Source organism: Lupinus angustifolius, chromosome LG11, assembly GCF_001865875.1.
Source record: "Lupinus angustifolius cultivar Tanjil chromosome LG11, LupAngTanjil_v1.0, whole genome shotgun sequence".
NCBI classification, from domain to species: domain Eukaryota; kingdom Viridiplantae; phylum Streptophyta; class Magnoliopsida; order Fabales; family Fabaceae; genus Lupinus; species Lupinus angustifolius.
This window is the reverse complement of record NC_032019.1, coordinates 2,059,847-2,079,509: the sequence shown is the minus strand read 5'-3', so window position 1 is coordinate 2,079,509 and position 19,663 is coordinate 2,059,847. Positions and strand designations below refer to the sequence as shown.

The 19,663-nt window shown below is 32.3% G+C and overlaps 2 protein-coding genes across 3 annotated transcripts; both read right to left on the bottom strand.

Annotated features, from left to right (window-relative positions):
- LOC109360894 (PHD finger protein MALE MEIOCYTE DEATH 1-like) lies at positions 745 to 3,961 on the bottom strand. The gene is made up of 3 exons (XM_019606092.1): positions 3,446 to 3,961; positions 2,577 to 2,820; positions 745 to 2,465 (listed from the first exon to the last, which is right to left on the bottom strand). Exons 1-3 carry the CDS (start codon positions 3,738 to 3,740, stop codon positions 935 to 937), a joined length of 2,070 nt encoding a protein of 689 aa, XP_019461637.1. The 5' UTR covers positions 3,741 to 3,961; the 3' UTR covers positions 745 to 934.
- LOC109360892 (potassium channel SKOR) lies at positions 4,774 to 15,105 on the bottom strand. 2 transcript variants are annotated; one of them, XM_019606090.1, is made up of 13 exons: positions 14,613 to 15,105; positions 13,657 to 13,881; positions 11,555 to 11,618; positions 10,563 to 10,902; positions 9,252 to 9,547; positions 8,319 to 8,399; positions 7,735 to 7,833; positions 7,232 to 7,453; positions 6,841 to 7,026; positions 6,610 to 6,685; positions 6,228 to 6,522; positions 5,602 to 5,723; positions 4,774 to 5,318 (listed from the first exon to the last, which is right to left on the bottom strand). In XM_019606090.1, exons 1-13 carry the CDS (start codon positions 14,891 to 14,893, stop codon positions 5,077 to 5,079), a joined length of 2,529 nt encoding a protein of 842 aa, XP_019461635.1. In that variant the 5' UTR covers positions 14,894 to 15,105; the 3' UTR covers positions 4,774 to 5,076. The 2 variants fall into 2 exon arrangements, with proteins under 2 accessions (XP_019461635.1, XP_019461636.1); XM_019606091.1 differs by lacking the exons at positions 13,657 to 13,881; positions 14,613 to 15,105 and adding an exon at positions 11,767 to 11,891.

Here is a 19,663-nt window from a genome sequence, read left to right as displayed (position 1 = left end):
ATGGTAGTTTACATTCGTCTTTATCTCTGTCAAACCAACTTGAAAATTAGATTGATTATTGACAAAAAAGGTAGATGATTACTGAATGCTTTGCAACAACAAGAATGATAAAAAGAACTAACATTAGGTGCAAACTTCCATTAATGTTGGGTATGACTAGGACTTTAGTTTTAGCTTTGCTGTTGCTAATTAAATGGTTGATATTTTACTGGAAATGCAGGGTCTTTTGAATTGGAAAATTTGTCTGTAACTGTTGGTGAATATATTGCATTTTAATGTGCTAACATTCTCCTTCACTCAAGTTGTGCCACTCCTGGTGAATATTTAATAGATATTTTACTTTTTTCAACCAATCACATTTTTGTGGCAGCACATGGAGCTATTCAACTTGTGAGACAGAAGATGGTAATGGTAAATATCAGATACTCTTGGATGTATTTTATTGTGGTAATGCGAAATATAGAAATATGTTTTGCTTCCCTGTTTGGTGGAATCAAAGCAACTATATTGGTAACTGTTAAGTTTTCTTTGTAATGAAGAAGCCAATGTTGCTTTGCTTTCAGATCATTTTGTTTGCCCATAATGTCCAAATCATGTAATTATTAAACAATCCAAGTTTTTAAGACTGGCTTGGTGTAAATGGATCTCTACTATTATAGCACAACAATGAAAAAACAATAAACCTTTCAAAAAGTACACTAACAAGAAAGTTAGCTTTTTTCCCTTCAAATCAACATAAAAGAATGAACCTTTCAAAATGTACAACTAATAAGAAAAATGAAAGGAACAAATGAAACAAGTTTTAAGCTACCAGCAATGTTTCAAAAAGTGTTGCTGTGGTGATCAATCATTAGGTAAATGGTGGTAATCAGGCACTCTGTACATGAGAATGTAATCTTCACAAAAAACAAGTGTTACAGTGGTAAACAAGCATTCAGTAGCCATATTCATACTCCAGTAAGGGTGTTGGCTCTGAAGAAATCAGATAAGTATCAACATAATCCATATCAAATGCAGATTCAATTCTTGCAGGTGCAAGTGAATCACAACATCCAGTGCACACAAACAGTGGTGGCACTGTCTCAGAGTCGTCAATGCCGCAGCATCTTGTATGCTGCCACACCTCACAAATGTCACAAGCCACCATTCTCTCCCCATCATCATCTTGAGCTCCACATTCACACCTCACCTTCCAATTATCTGTCCCACCCTGATACTTCAATGGGGTGCACAAATCAATAGCAATTCCACTCACACAAAGTTCAACACCTGATTGGATTAGCCCAAAAAGCACTTCCTCATCACTCACTCCCATCAATTCTGCAAAACCTATCACTATAAGCCTTTCTGCTATGCAGTAAGTGTCTCTAAGTGCATCCTCAGAAGCTTTCTTCAAGTCTCCAATAGTTGCATGCAATGGAACCGTAACGATCACACCACAACCTGGATCTCTCAACTCATATTTAGCCTCATCAACACTTGGTTTCAACTTGCATATGAATGTCAATACCTGCTCCATTTCATCCGTTAGTTCAAACTCCTTCACAAAGTGCCTGCTGTCAAGAATTGTCTGAACTCCCAACTCCATTTGTTCTGAATCTGGATACCCTAATATCACATTCTTGTACACATAAAGTACATCCCTATTAACATCGTTACCAGGCATCCTAGATGACTCTTCTTTGGGATCTACATGAACCATTGCCTCGGGCTCCATTTCAGGTTCTTTGATCCAATTGTCATGCTCATGAATGGTATATTCAAGGATCCTAGTCTTAGAATTCACCATGCGACGAACCACATAATCTCCAACAATCACATTGTTGAGTGATTTCAGCACATAATCAAGTAAGCCTGTGTCACCAATGTGAAGCCTAGCTGCATCTCTAACATCTTGCCTTGTCATTCCACCAGAACCTGATTTCACACCCCTGTGCTCATTCAATGCATCTACAATCACTTGTGCTGCAAATTCTAATCTCCTTTTAGGCCACCTGATATCCATGTTAGCCACTATAGTGCTGAACTTCTTGTACCTCACAAATTTCTCCTTCATTATATTTGTTCTGTTTGAGAGTGCATGTCTGGTTGAATTTCTTGAATTGAAACCTGAAGAAGGAAAAGAACTTGTCTTAGTCACAGGAGCACGAGGCTTAACAGTAAGCATGAACCTGAGAAGATCCCTGATAGTGGCAATCTTAGTTTCACTCATATCTCTATAGCACCGAACCATTTGTTTAATCTCCTTATGGCACTTTGTTTTACTCAAATCTCTGACAATCTCATCAAGCTCCAAAGAACCAAGAGATTCTATTGCTTCATAGTAGTTTTTCTCTGTAACCCCAAAGCTTCCACGACAGAATCTATAACCCCACCTACCAAACCAAGAGTGGCCATAAGCAACTCCGTGAAGAAGGCGAAGATCCATACACCTCTTCCTTGAAACATCCTCCACTGAAATTCTCCTACATAAATACAAAGAAAATAGTACCAAATTAAACTTTAACCCTTCTTGAATGCTCAATAAATGGATCTAACTAGAATCAGTAAGATAAGTTATTTATCCTTTTAAATACCTTGCTTTAAGGTTCGTGCAGATTCTGTCCCATAGATCCATGATTTCTCTACCACTGAGGACTTTCGATCCCCCTTCATAGCCATTAATGCAAATCAAATGGCCACAGCCATTGCAGTGAATCACTCCATGCAAGAGATGACTCTGATTATCAAAAGCACCATCATCTAAGTGTTTATGCCACCCACTGTCCATTGGGATTATGAAATGGTATCTTCTCTTTGTTACAAAATGTCCACTCCAACCTGTGCATCATATATGATACTCAATTTAGTTCTAACATCATAAACTTAACAAAGAACCACATCAGAATCATTATCGAATATAAAAAACAACCCTTTTCAGCTTCTAGACCCAAAATGAAAAGAAAAACTAACACATAAATGAAAGAAATCATCAAGCTTTCCACCAATCCTTTTCATTTAAGCAAAAAAGAAGACAGAAACAATAAATCAAGATTCCTATAAAACTAATCTGACCCTCTTCAAGACACTATAGTTATTAGCTGTATCCCATGCATGATAGAATAATTCAAATTTCAAAATCATCAAACAACCCAAAACTACAAAAGGACACCACAGAAAGCGCAAAAGTTGCAAAGAAACACATTAACAGGCATTAATGACATGCAATATCAAAATTCTTCAAAAATAAAAACCAACCCAGTTCAAGAATCAGTAATGAAATTAAGTCTGAGTCGTGCATGACAGAAATTAAAACTACAAAGAACCCCTCAAGATTCATTCATATCCATTTCATAAAACGACAAAAGAAATAAAATTCTCGCAAAATAGAACCAACCCATTTCAAGAATCACCAATAAAACCAACCCCAAGTAGTAAACTAAGAAAAAGAATCATGAAAACAAACCAGCAGAGCGGCAATAATCACAGAAAGGGTGAGAAGACTGATACACATCTTCTTCAAGAGTGTAAAGAGGAGCCATGAGGTTAGTCTTGTTGTGAACGAGAAGGGTGCACCATAAGGGGTTACCAAGAACGTTGTATTCTTCAAGCTCTCCACATTCTTGAATAAAGAATCGAACGTTTTGGCGAAAAGGACCAGAGGGAGTGATAGGAGAACCAGGGTCACCAAAAGAGTTGAACCTGAAAACTTTTGGGTTTCGTTTTCGTTTCTTACAAGTTTCTGTGAGAGAGAAAGACATGGTGAGAGAGAAAGATCATAAAGATTCCATCTTTGCTCTTCTTATTGGCTCAAGAATAATCTCACACACTTTCATTTCATTCACTCAACTCAACAGAGTGTGTGTTTCAATTCAATTTTGCTTAACTGATTCTGTTATGTGTTTTAGCGCGTTCATGAAGCTTGAATTGCTCTTGAGGGTATAGTTGTCATTTCATGGAGAGGAATAATGTTATTGCACAGTTCGAAATTCACGCTGTCAAAATAGGCCGTAGGGCCAATCTGAAAAGCCCGCAAAATAAGGCTTAAATAATGCCTTTTAGCCCAGTCGGAAAGAGCCCATGTTACAAACGGGTTTTAACCGTCGTCAAGTTTGGGCTACCCAATTTATTAAAAAAAAAAATTGGCACTCGCTGATAAGAGCACATTTGTTGTCATACAATTTGTGTTACTTCATGTGCCATAAGTGACCAATCACAAACGCTCATGGCACATAAATTGACACAAACTGTGAGACAACAAACGTGTACTCCTTGCTGATTGGATGTGTTTTACTTGAGTAATAATCGATACAAATGTCCTAGTAAAAAATTTAGACTTTTTATCATGTTAAGAGTTAAGTTTCTGTTTATTTGCCCAATCTTTATTATCATCATGTGTATACAAAATTTGACTAATTAATCAAAGTGAAAGAAAGTCTAGGCGCCTCCTTTTTCCTATTTTTGAAAATTTTCGCAGTCTCATTGCTTTGAAGAAAGCTAGTAGTGAAGTTTTCTATTAAAGAGATGCAGAACTGAGTTAATTTTTCATTAGCAATTTCAATCTTAGTCCATTGCAATATATATTTGTACATGATCTTACTTACGCAAAATGGAAGTGAAATTATTTACTAAACATGTCCTTTAAATATTTACTTCTTTTTTGGGAAATTAATTACTAAACATGTCCTTTAAATATTTACATCTTCTTTTTTGGGTACAATGGTTACACCAATGTTAAAATCAATGACATCACGCAAACAACAAAAATCCCTCACCACTATAGCCCAAAATCCCAAATTTAAGTTGCTTAGCATCAGCTTCTTCTGTTAAAGCTATTTCTGTAAAACTTCAAAGGCAGCAGGGGCTTCTGCAGAGCCTATGAGCTTTCTTTGGTGACTCTACGATAGATGCTGGGAGTGGCAGAATAAATTTGTGCAGTATTCTTTGGCACAATAATAAATATGCACACCATAAGCACATCGTTTGATCTTAATTCACTTGCATGGTAATTAAGATAAAATGATAAGCTAATTTTTAGAGACAACAAAACATTACTAAAGTTACATTATGGTTATACAAGGGACATGATATGAATGTCTATGATGTTTCATGGACCAAATACAGCTTCTGACCATCTTTAATCATGTCCACATCAATAATTTTACCAGCATCTTCTGATAAAATAAAAGAATCGCTAGGAAAGTCTATATGCTCTGCTGCTGTTTTGATTAGCTCTTCAATGGTGTGTGGAATCCATAACACAATTCCATGTTTTCTATGTTCTTTTGGATCCCAAGGGTGGAAGGGGAACACTGTGCACTTCTTTGGGTGCATTTTATCTGAAAATGGTAGATGAATTTAAGATTTGAGTATACAGTTATAGTGATGATCTAGACACTAACACAAACCCACAACACAGTTGCTCATCAAATTATAGGACATTACATCAATGGCATATAAATGTATATAAATTTGAAAACTTGTTCATCGAGGAGTTAATCATGAAATTCTTAGGGGCTTTCACTTTATGAATGGACGAGTTAATCACTCTAAATTCCTACATATCCCATACTACTACACTTCCTACATCTCTTAGAACAGAAGGGTAATATATTTCAGTACCTGTAAATTCTTGAGAACGACATGGGAATTCTGACAACTGAGCAGATTTTGCTTCTTCCAGTAGCTTGATCAGGTTCTTATTTCCACAAATTCGGGCTTCATCAAGTGGGGTATTTCCCCATCTGTTTGCAGCAACATAAGAAACAAAATTTCTTGTTCCTTTTAGTGTAATCAAATGAAAACAAAGAGACAATAACCAGAAATCATATTCTCAAGAGTTCAGTTAAGACTTCTGAATGCGCTAGTCTAAGCAGGGCAGCATCACACAAGTGATCAGTTGACAAAATAGGACTTTTGTAGGCCATGATGACTACATAGCCAGGTTGATTGAACAAAGAAAGGGAAAACAAACCATTCAGAACAAAGAAGAATGGAGAAGTTCATGGGAACTGACTGAGAGAGTGACTGTGGAAATAAGTCACGGTAAATGATACAGCTAAAGCCTGATATACACACACAATTAGATGCATGTACACTGCAGTGGTATCAAAACCTAAAGCCTGATACACTAGAGAATATGCACCATCCTTTTTAATTTTTCAAGTTAAAACATGTATGAAAAAGTTCCTTTCTCACAAACACTAGCCATGTTAGCGTGAACATGCAAAAGGAGTACTAAATGGTACCTGTCTTTGGTAAAAACACTAGCTCCAGCTTCTAATAGCAACTTTGCCATGAAGTAGATACCTTCAGCTGCAGCAATGTGAAGAGGGCTTCGGTAATCATAATCTTTCAAGTTAGGATCCATGCCATTAGATAAAAGCCTTTTAACGTAATCTGAATCTCCCCTTAAAACTGCTGTACATAAAAAGCTGCCAGCATTTTCTATCTTCATAGAGGCCCCTTCTCTAACAAGTAAAGAAGCAACTCGATCATGTCCATTCTTAACTGCTTCAATTAAGGGTGTGTTTCCAAAGTTATCTATAAAATTATCACATCAATGATGTTTGTGTCAGCTAGAATTGAAGTATGCTCCACTGTAATGAATTTTTATTAACTTAGACATACCTCTAAGATTGATGTCTACACCTTCTTGAATAAGGAAAAGTGTGATATCCTCATGTCCTCTACATGCTGCAAGATGCTATAGGGAAAACAGAAAAAAATGTATCAGCCAAACATTTTTATAGCAGTATTCTTAAACTATGCATTTGTTAATTACAAGTAATATTACAATTCATTAATGAAGAGAAAGCAACTGATTCATTAGAAGACATGTTAAGATTGCAAGCTCCTCACCAAAGGTGACCTTCCATCATAATCTGTCTTGTTTGGGTCAGCTCCAGCTCGAATCAAACCTTTTAGCTGATACATATCCCCATGAAAAGCTGCACTGTTTACCTTCAAAGCAAGTTCAGCTTCTTGCTTTCCAATATGAAATGTGATGTCTGACTCCAACTGCTTACCCCGAAAAGTCTCTTTTCCCTATAAAATATGAAACATTTAGCTATATCGAGATCATAAAATAATAATTAGGTATATAATCCTAAATGTGTAATTTAGTACATCCAATCCAAGTTTTCTACTAGATAGTAGCATGGTACATTTTTAATTCATGGCATGTACTCGGTTATAAAGTAGGACTAGAAGGGATAATAATGTGGTAACTAAGAGAATATAACATTATTACCTCTAGAAGGTTGTTTAGTACTTTCCTTCCATCATAAAAGTATATATCAAGGACATCTGTAAATGATTGTTTATCAAGCCGCACAAGTCTGCACAGTTCACAAACACGAACAGTATATGGCTGAGGAATGTTGCAAAGAATAGATATTTCTCCGAATGAGCTGTTGGGTCGAAGAAATGAAACAGTTTCTTCAGATCCGTCCTCAGCTGTGCCTACTTCCTCCTGCATAGAAAGAGCATCTGGCATTCAATAAACATACCTTGAAATCCGTCTTGTGTGAACGATTTCTAGATGTAGAAGTTATGCAATTCATATTACAAAAGTTTAACCTGCTAGTCTATATGATAACTGACTGAAGACACGTGCCTAAAAATGTATGCATACCAGTATGTCTACAAGCCAAATTATTCAGAAGCTATAACTAAAAATATCTGAAACCTAGAAGAAGAAAAAGAAAGAAATTGAACAATTTCATAAGTGGATGTGGAAATATAAAATCATACCAGAACACCATGACAGACAAAATATAGTTGATCGACAACATTTCCTTGTTCCATGATAACTTCCCCAGGAAGAAAGAATTCCTCATGGAGCCTAGTAATCTGAGATCAAAGGCAAATAAATGATTATTATTTGACATCCCTCGTGCAGGTAAGGGTAAGGGAAGATGTATAAAAATTCTCATTAGACAAAGGTGGTGATTTCAGTGAATGGGTACACATGTAGAAAAAGGACAGGTTTTGATCCATATTGTATCATTTGTCCCTTCAAGTCTTCCATGAGGAAATTGTTGTTGAGCACATAAGGTGCGTGGGAAACAATAAATAGAAAATAGAAATGGGTGGGAAAAAACACTGATAATCGTTTCTGGTTTACTAAATTGAGCAATGGAATGAAATATACATGCTCGCTTGTTAAAGTTTGCAACAACAAAATTGCTTGCCAAATCGGAAAGATCTAAGTTAGTAGTAATTTTTAGATTGTTTTTCTTATAGAGCTTTGTACAATAAAAAATACAGATAATCGGAAAACCATTTCATATTGACATGCGTTTTACTTTCTAGGTGATGGGAAAATGATTACTTACAATCTGACAGATGAATTCTGAAGAGCAGCCCCTAAAAAGTGGAACTTTTTCGATGTATGGCAAATATAATGTTTGAGATATCTGCAAAAAGGAATATGATCACCACATCATTCACAACCAAAATGCTGGGAACTATAAAATATGTCCATCTCTGAAGACATAAAGATGTTTGAACTAACTGCATTATTATTTTACAGAATCAGAGTAATCTCTTTATATAAGCATATAGTGATTCCGAAAATGATCAGAATAGAATGAAAACGGAACTGTTCGAGATGGTATTCCTTAAACCACAAGACACAATGATCACCAAAAGCATAAAAAATTATTAAAAAACATAACATGGAAGATGTTAATAAGAAGTGGCCAATGAAATGAGAAAAAAATGCTACCAAAAAACCGTAAAGGAAGGAGTAGATTAAAAAATAGAGCAACTGGGAAATTGAATATGTCCAACACTATGATAGGATTGGGAAACTTTTAACTTATACAATGATCACATCGTATGGAGATTTTCTAATATGCATCAGTAGAAACTTAATGAAGTGATAATCCGTTTTGACATTAAACTAGCATTTCCTTTTATCATTAGATACTTTAGCAAACTCTACGGACATTTTCAACTAGTGTCATTCCTTGCAAATGTATTGTATACTCTCCTTACAAATTATCCACCCTTTATAGTTGGGCAAATTTTCACTAATTTGACTGCAATAATGTAAACATATAAAAAAGAACTCCATGATCATGATCAAAAATTTAAAACCAATAAAAACGGTTCCAGATCACAAATACCTACTAAGTGCAAAACAATTATGAAATGACAGAAAGAGTTTAGAAGAAGATGGGAAACCACAAAAAGGAATAATCACAATGGTGACTTATGTAATTGACCATAAATGGGCTTAAAAGTTCTCTTCTTTTTCTTGTTACCTTAGATCGAATAGAAATGGGGATTTCCTGAATGACAGCAGCGTTAGTGTAGCTGCTCTCGTACTGTAAGCGGAAATGGCCTTTTATTTGTTCACGGATATCCCTTCCAAGTCTATTTCTGTTCATATATTTCACAAGATCTGTCATCTTGTCCCTGAACTTTTCAGTCTTTGATCCCTTGACTATCAAAGCTGTCATGTTACCAATCAAATAAGCACCAATAACCATGTCGAATGATACATATATCATTATGAATATCATCTCTCTCATATTTACTGCATGTATATCTCCATAGCCTGTGGAAGAAAAAAAAGAAAATCACAAACATGGTTCATTCAAAAGAACTTTCAAGAGAGATCAGATGGTACACAATTAGGAAAACAATCTAAAATTTTGCAATAATTTTGTGGACTAGTCTCTAGAAAGTGTAATCAGTATCCAGAAGACTATAGATGAGGTTCTGATAACTATCAGTTTATCAAAATCCTATACTATGCTACAAAAAGCAAATGCCCACAAAGAAAGAAACAATAGTGCCACATGAAAACTAAGGTCCATATAATTTATATTTGAACCTGTGTTCATATGCCTCATAAGGTCAGTGATATTATAACCAATGATTTAAAAAACAGATTGAAATGGCAAGACCTTTGGGTCATGGTTCAAATAGTTAAATTTGTGGTTGAATCAGATAACATTATAACCGAGAACATGGCAGGTCCATAGTCCAACTGCTAAATTGGTTCTATTTTTAAAACATCGGTCATAACTTCTAGTGCTTTTGAGATAACTTCTGGTGTTTTTTAGATTGGGCCTGTAAAGAAAAAAGAAGCTAAGGCTCGTTTGCTTTATTTTTGGAAGAATTGAACCCCATGCTACTATATGACAAGTTTATCAGTAGAATTGTATGATTATCATTATCAACAACCACAATGAAGTCTCACCCTTCTAGGTGTGATGCTACACGGATTAAATCATCCCATTGAGCTCTAACACAAACCAAATTTTCACTAAATCCATTCAGAGTAAGATCTGCTGTTAATGGTTTCTCCAACAATTTTCTTAATCAGTCATCCAATCCTTTTAATCAAACAAAATTCCACTTTTGTTGGATTAAAGGGGTAGAGGGAGAACCATAGATCCATACATTGAAGATTTGTCAAACTTTTACATTAGCTACCAAATAGCTCACATAACAGTTACCAGCTATGTCAATATTGGCAACAAACCACAACTTAGGCAGAGTAACAGTTACTAATGACCATCATAATGAAAATAATTTTGCTCAGTGAATTAAACATGATAACTTACCGACAGTACTCATAGTAACTATAGCAAAATACAAAGATGTTGTGTAGCGCTTCCAAAGATCAATTTCTCTGAAATTTGAGTAACTAAAGTCACCCATTTTTAAACTTCCTATCCATGTGTACCCTTCTTGGGATGCAGGTAGTGTAGTAGCCAAATAGTAGAAAATGCAGGCTGCTGTATGTGTGCAGTAGAGCTCAACTACTAGAAGTTTCACAATCCGAGTAATAATGTAATTGATACGTATATCCTTCTCCAAATTGTATAAAAATTCATGTACTTTCCGCGCTCGATATAGTCTGATCCACAGAAGGTATCTCACTTCCTCTTTTCGTCCACAAGCCTGTTCAGAAAAGGTTATCCTAGTGATTAGACCAAGAGCCATGAAGTGAAAACCTTTATAATAAGGAAACTGCTACAAAACCACATATCATAACAAAAGCTGATGACAAGTTATTACTTAGTATTACATCTAAAAACCACAGGCCGGCCACATCAAGACTTAAATCCTCTAGTTAAATTAATTGCAGTGAGTCACAAGAACAAATTTCTGGCATTTAATAACAGGCTTAAAAAATTGTTGTGAATGAAGTGCTTTAAACATACTTTGTTAATAATACACTAAAGTTTCAAAACTTGTAAACCAAGAAGCATTCTATCAAGTCATCACGATAATGAATGGTCGATAGTCTACTGAGTTATAAATTTTTACACTATATATATATATTATAGATATATATTGCACTCTTTTATCAATGTAATTGACTTGCATTCTGATTAGATAAATAAAAGGATAATGTAAATATGATGACCAGCATTCAACCCTCATATGAAGTTGCATAATAGACTTTTGGATCAAATATTCAAGTAAGAATTTTGACTTAAGCTTTTATCCATGTATATATTTTTGGGTTTAATCACTAGTTAAATTTAATTCTTCAAGGTAAGCAATATAGGTATTGAAGAGTTTTAGGTTTATCTGGAGGGGGTAGAACCTTGTAGATGATATCCCAAGGCATACATCCAAGAAAATCAAGGACAAAGCTAGATCTTAGATACCTGCAAGAACAGAAACAAGTAAGCCTTAAATCAATTTTAAACAAATAAAAATATCGACACCCGATATAAGCTACAATGCTACATACCAAGCCAATTCAGCACAGAAACATATATTTGTAAGGTAACCAAAACCAACCACAGACTTTACCCAAATAGGAAAAACATAGTCATGCGAGACTGCATCCTAAAAAGGGAAAATTACATTGACCAACGTTGGAATATAACTTAACTAGACAAGGACTTGGTGCATTTATCTATGCATTCAAAACCTACATTCACCTCCCTCTTATGAGTGTAATTACAATAATGATATCTTAAAACAAAAGTATACTGAATGTTACTAAGTAAAGATAGTAGTCAATTTTGTCTTTCAAATATAGAAGTGACACCTACAAATTTGATAACACATTAGTCCCTAAAAATTAAATTTGTCATTGACTTAGTCCTTTAATTAAGATGTTCTTAACATAAAGGCTAACTTAATGAAAACTTAATCTTTGTTAGACTTATATAACAACAAATTTCATTGAAGTACTAAGTGATATTGTAATTTTTGTATGACCTAGTTTTTTTATTTAACCAAAAGAACTCTCTCATTCCATGGATAAGAAACTAATCATGTGTGATTGTCTCCACCTATCAAATTGTTCACATAAATCAAAATTTTGACATTTTCATATATTTGAGGATATAATGAGGCATTAGACTACTAAACCAACGGACAGAGATCACATGTCCTCAACGATTCTCATTCATTGTCCTTGGCCAGTAAGATATTGCCACATTTATAAGAAGAAAATTTAAAAAACAAAAAATAATAGTCTGATGAATAAGACATCATTGAAGACGTATAATCTCTATTCCTAAACCAACACCTTGTTGGTTGGATGACTGGATTGATAACAAAATAATAAGATGACAAATTATGTACATATCTTGACTTTTCTAGTAATTGACTAATCTTTATTTACATCTGTATATACTAGACCTTGGTGAGCCAAAACTGATGATTAAGATATCAGCTCAATTAGTTGTGGGTAATTATGGAGTGATGTAGTGTTGTTTGTTATGTAGTGCCTTATAATAGACATATAAGCAGTGTTGTTGGAACCGGACGGTCCGACCGGTCCGACCGCTGACCGGACTTGAAAACGGCTCTGGTTTGCCGTCTTAACCGAATGAGAGTTGGACCGCTTTGAACCGGAAAAAATCCGGTCCGACCATGTTAAACCCGGTTAAACCGGATTAACCCGGGAAGTAAACCGGACGGCTCACTTAAAAATAAAAAAAATGGGACAATGTTCTAATATTTTGTTTTACTAGGTCCAGAAAAAGATAAAAAAGGTATTATTTCAATATATTATACATAATTATTAATTATATAAAGTTTTACATTTATATATAAATGTATATTTATAAATAAAAATTATTAATTATGTACAAAATCACCCGGTCAGACCAGACGGTTTAACCGTTTAAACTTAATACGGGACCTCTGCCGGTTTGACGTCCGGCTCGGGTTTCATAACACTGTGATATAAGCCTATATAGTTTGACGAGGATATAAATTGACCATTATTTTATAAATAAAACAACTGGATACATCCATATAGATAAACATAAAAACTTCTTAACATTTCATTTGAAAGATAGAATATATTTTAAGAATCCGTTTTCTTTTCTAGTTTCATCATCATCGTTGTGAAATAAAGTAAAAGCTATATAATATAATATGATATATAGAGACAAGCCATTGTAAAACGAAAATACAATTAGCTCATTAAATCTCTCAAGAATTCATATTGGGCGAGATACAATCATCTTTTTAGGGACTAAACTAAAATTAAAATTAGTTAAACTTTTAAAGCTAAAAAATATTTGGGCCTAATTTTTTTAACTTTTAAATTAATAGTCAATTTAGCCCTCCAAAAAAACATAAAAAATCTCACCTAATTAATCTCCAAAATTTGGCACCAAATAAGCATAATTAATGATGGCTAGCTAGAAGTAGAATATGCAAAAAGAAGTAGAAATTTACCTGAGAGCAATAGGGGTACGCTTGTAGACCATACGATATGTCTGACTGTCTCTATAAGCAACAAAGAACTGCAAAACAATGTCTACAAGAAAGAATATTTGTCCAATGAAATCCAGTACAAAGAGATTCTCAGGCAGTCCACGAAAAAATCCAAACTCCATTGGAGTGAAGAATGATGAGTACACTGCCCATAACAAGATGAATTGTGACCATACCCGATACCACCTGAAGTTATCACCACTATCACATCAAACAATATATTCTTCCATTGTTTTAAACTTCAAATAAAGCATTTATCATCACATAATTAACTGCAATTTATACAGTGTCCGAAAATGTTTATCACATTTTCTCATAAAAATATATCAATTATTTAATCATCCTCCTTCCTACCCTTATTTAAGTCCAGAATCTATTATCATTTATTCTCTCCTCCAAACCCTAATCATACGTAAAGCAACTGCCTCACTTTTCGGCCAAGAAAATGGTCTTAGAAAATAACATTAATTTTCTCCAAAAATAAAAATAGGTTGAACAAAAAGAATAATATTAGGCTTAGAACAAGTTAAGAAGAACAAGTAAATGGTGGTTTGATCCGATTGGAGGAGAAATATTTAAGAGTGATAGCGTGACAGTTGAAAGGAGCAAATGAACGTGTTAGAGATTCGCATGCATTATATGTGTGAGGCCAGCTAAGAGGAGAAAACATGTTACGTGTAATGATATATATGGATGCAGTAACGTCCTCCGTTTCAAACTTACCGCCATTTTCAACCACTAACCCTGTTTTTGTGGAGCCACTATCTATTTTTAATTATTCTATATGACTCTAATTACGCAACTATAACACGTTCAATTTATCTAACTCAGTAACTAATCCATTATAATAATATTTAATTAATTAGTTAAAGGAAAACAAAAAAGAAGAATAGAAGAAGAAGAAGAGAGAAACGAACCAGTTATGAGGAAGAATAACGAAGTCTTTGAAACCAGCAATAAGGGATTCGCGACTGAACTTCCTTCGCCAACTCAACTCCTTCTCTATCAAATTGAACCTGCTTCCTCTTGATGATTTTATCCGATCCCTCAGTTCTTCAACCTCGTATTCTTTCTCATCGGAAGAAGAAGAAGACGACGACGGTGTTGAAGAAGATGAAGGGTCACCGGATTTCGTTGACGGCGTCGTTTTTTGCTTCCCTTCACCCTCCTCTTCCTCCTCCCTATTCCTTTCCCTCATTTACTTAAACTAGTTAATTCTCTCTTGATTCGATTTCTATAAATGTGTAAAGTCTATGTTGGAATAGTGACAATTATAATAATGAATAGGGGATTCTGGAGGGTTGGGGTTGGGTTTATGAACAATGGAAATGAAGAAAGCAAAAATGAAGGTTTACAAAAAAGACACAAACATGGATGAGGAAAGAGAAAGCGCAATAAAAGATTTGTTTGTAAAAAAGGGCCAATTGTTGAATCCTGGTCTCGTTAATCGCGGGGATTTCCCCTTTTATAAAAGACCAAAGTGGGCCCTATCCTAATCTTATGATGACAACATCATCACATGAAGTGAAGTAGAATAAATTACAAAAGTTTTCTATATTTCTATATTAATTTAATGATGTTTTGTGAATTATATAAATGTATTAATATGATAATTAATAAAAATTTAATTAAGATATGTTAATTTTTATTAAACAAAATCTTATTATATTAATATAAAGGTATATAAAACTTTTGATATAGAGAATCTTGGTTTACAATATAGATCTCTTTCCAAAAAAATCATATATTTTTTATTGTAATAATTTTTTTAATTAAATAATATTTTTTAATTGAACTAACACCTAAATAAAAAACAAGGAGATTTTGTGACAAGAGTATCTCATAGAATGTGTTGGTTTCTTTTTCCTCATTAGTGAGTACTAAGATGAATTTGAAAATTGTAAAATTGAAATTTTTTATATAAGAGAATTAGTTTTATCTAATGTTATTATACTTAGTATATACTTGGTGACGGGTTATCAAAGAAAGCCGGTGATAATAAACACGTGTGAATATACGAAATCCAGATGGATTTTACAGATAGGTTTCAAGACAACTAATAATCATTCAACTGAGATTCCTTCAATGCATTCTCTAATAGATCCTAAGCCATCAGCAACTATTTTCTACCCTTTTCTTCAAACTTTAATAGTATATTACTAGTACTTGTTTTTTCAAATATAGTAAAGAGTACAAAGTAAAAAGTTATAAAGTGCTTTTGCCATGTATAAAGTGAAAAGCTGTGTGGCTTTGCTTGACATATACTTCCACTTGCACACTGAAATGACATCAGAAATATACCAGATCAGTTAAAATAAAAAAAGTATGATATTATTAATAATGATTTAATGGCTGGGAAAACACCACGTTTTACTCTGTCTTTTTTTGCTAAAAGTTGTTGACTGAAATAGATTTTATGTTAAGACCTTTTTCACTGAATTAATAGAAAAATATATTGATGTTCAAATTTTAATAATTAAATATATTTTATGAAATTGTTAACTTTTGTGATATAAGACACAAGTGCTCGACCCAAGAAGTACATATAGTGTGCTTAAAACAAATACCACAAGAAGGCTACAATAAACATGTAAGATAAGGCGAAGAACTATTATATATTTGCTAAAAATCATATACATATTTTTTAACAAAAGTTATTCAGATATCATATATTATCATACCATTAAATAATATATTACTCATTATGTTCCTTGTGTACTAGTAGTATGCTTTATATTTCTTAGGTCGTACTCTAATTAGTACATATAAATGCATAAAATAATTCAAATCAAACAATTTTAAATAAACTTGAATGACATAATCAACATTTTTATGTTAAATCTCATTATTAATGGTAAAATTGATTTGTTGAATTTGAAGTATCTTGTAAATGTTAAAAAGGTCTTATACGTAAGATGCTGAAAATTTTAACTATACAAAATTAAAGTGTGAATAATCCTTGAACTAATTATGCAAAAAATCAAAGTTAGAGTAATGGTATAAATAACTAATAATTTAATGATGTATTTTTTAATGTTTTCCGGTTGAGACATTTTATTAGATTAGTTACAAAACTTTGAGAAAATATTTTAAAATGTTAAATTAAATATGTATTAATTATTAAATTTGCTAAATGTACGTAACAAATTATTTTAAAAAGGTTATCAATTTATATGATTGAGTGTTAAAACCTTTACGTGAATCACTTTCTTTTCTACTATTATTACTTTATCAATCACATCAATATTTTTTTTATAGGCAATTGTTAGTTGTTAGTACGTTAATATTTTTGTTGTGAGTGAGATTTCACCCTCAACTTCCTTCATCTTCATTATCAAACTACCTTATAACTCATTTTTTATTAATGATGGGATTCGAACTCACAATCTTCTACACTTCATTCTTTACATCCTCCCTTTTCATCATCAGACTACCTTATAACTCCATCACAAGAAATAATAAATAAAAGATATTAATAATAAAATCATGTTAAAATAGCTAAAAGAATTACAAATATTGGAAGAAAAATAAAAACAAAACACAATGTATGAAATATCTATTATTAAATATTTCTTCCCATTTTTAATGTACTTTATCAATTTATAGCTCATTATTATTTGACTTTAAAATAAGATCAATTTTAAAATAAACATCATTGTTATTATTTGATTCTAAAATTACTTTTAACACAAACAATTGAGAATTGAATAGATACAATTGAGAATTTAAAATAAACATCAAATTCAAACAATTATAGTTGTTGAATTTACGTTGTTATAGCTCGTAACAAAATAAAATATGTTTATTAGTGGTGATTACAAAATAAAATGATTACTTCACTCAATTTTTTATTCCAATGAAATGATAATTTTATTAACAATAATGATATAACTCATTATTATTTGATTATAAAATAATATTAGTTTTAAAATACATAATATTATTATTATTATTTGAGTATATGATTGCCTAATTATTTTCTATCTCATAGAATACTCATTATTTTTAGGGTTTATATTCATACCATTTATCTAGCGAATTAGTTAATTGAAATGTTTCTCGGAGACACAATTGGTAAGAGTAAATTACACTGACACCTCCTAAGCTTTTGTGAAAATACACAAATCACTCCTCACTTTTCTATATCTACACAAACCTCCCCTAATTTTCATACTTTCATTATGTTGACCACTCATTCATAAGAAATAAGTGTAATTTTTTAAACAAAAAATGTGATAAATGCAATTAAGTTAAACAAAATATGATATATTGTGTAGACAAGTCTAAATAATATACAAATCAATGTATCTTTATTATTTTTGGTTTCAAAATGCATCAACAATTCTAAAATCACTCTTATAATGTAGTGTAACGAACCAAAAATAATAAAAACGAACCAAAAATAATAAAGAAATATTGACTCATATATTATTTGGACTTGTCTTCACAATATATCATGTTTTGTTTAACTTAATTGCATTTATCACATTTTTTGTTTAAAAGATTACACTTATTTCTTATGAAGGGGTGGTCAGTATAATGAAAGTATAAAAATTATGGGAGGTTTGTGTAGGTGTAAAAAAGTGAGGGGTAGTTTGTGTAATTTCACTAAAACTCAGAGGACGTCAGTGTAATTTACTCTCTTTTAATAATAGTTGTGCAGATAATTCCATTTTGAATTAAAGAGATTTCATTTTTTAATATTTGCATAAAACATATAAAAGTATAAAGAGAAATAATATTTTTAAATAAAATATAAAATTAAGATAAAAATAAAATATAAAATTAAGATAAAAATAAAATAGATATGACTTGAGCTAAAATCATAAAAGAACAAAGATGAAGCTGAACCTATATTTTTTCAAATAAATAAATAATAAAATAGACATCATTTAAGTTTGAAAGAAAAATCATATATATGCTTAATGGAACAGAAAATATGTGTGAGTTTAATCAATTGATGATTAAAAAATAATGACATTTAGAGAAAAAAGGAAATGAATTTGATTTTCTCATTCAATAGTAAAGATAGTGTAAAGAGAATGAGAAAGAGAGTGTATAAATTTACTTTTGAGAAGAATATGAGAAGTGACAAGGATGCATATAGTTTTTCTTGGGTTACCTATTGAGTGGTAAGCTCTAAATATTACACAAATTCATTCTTTTAGATCAGGGTTAAAATTTGAAAATGTCTATTTTTATAATAACATCACCTCATTCAATTTATAATAAATAGTTGATTGTTCTTAAAGTTATCCATATATTAAGAAATGATTAAATAATATATTTTTTTTGTGACTAAAATATGTTCATTTAATCGTTATTTATTTCTTATAATTATGAGAGCTAGAAAGAATAATATAATATGAGAAGTTTGAATGCAATAAATAAGAGCATAGTTAAAAAAATAATTAAGTCTTTTGTTTCTAAATCAGCAATATATTGAACAAGAAATGCTAAAATATTACTATTAATTTTTATCATAATTATGTTAAAATTTACACGTGTAATAGTCTATCACCAAAAGCAATAAGTAAATGATTTATTTCATTTACTATCGTGTTTCACATCTGAGATGCAAAAATAATTCAAATCAATCCACTTTTGCTAAACACAACTAGTACATTAAACTAACTCATAACTGATCAATAACATAAGAAGGTTAGAACCACTAGTTCAGAACCCAACTAATAAAGTAATATAAATGATAATTGCATTAATTATAAGGAAATTTAGGTACATCCACCACCTTCACATTTCTGTTTAATAGCCGTGGAAGAGGGTTTATGGCATCCACCATTTCCACCACCATCACTGCTTTGAGTTGTTTATAGAGAGTTACATTATCTTAGTGCCTTCCCCACTGCACAATTAGGTTTCTCTTGGCTGCTAATAGCCCACAATATATTATCACAAGATACTGCAAGCTTTAATTTAGGGAACGAGGATCAGCTGTACCTATTGGTGT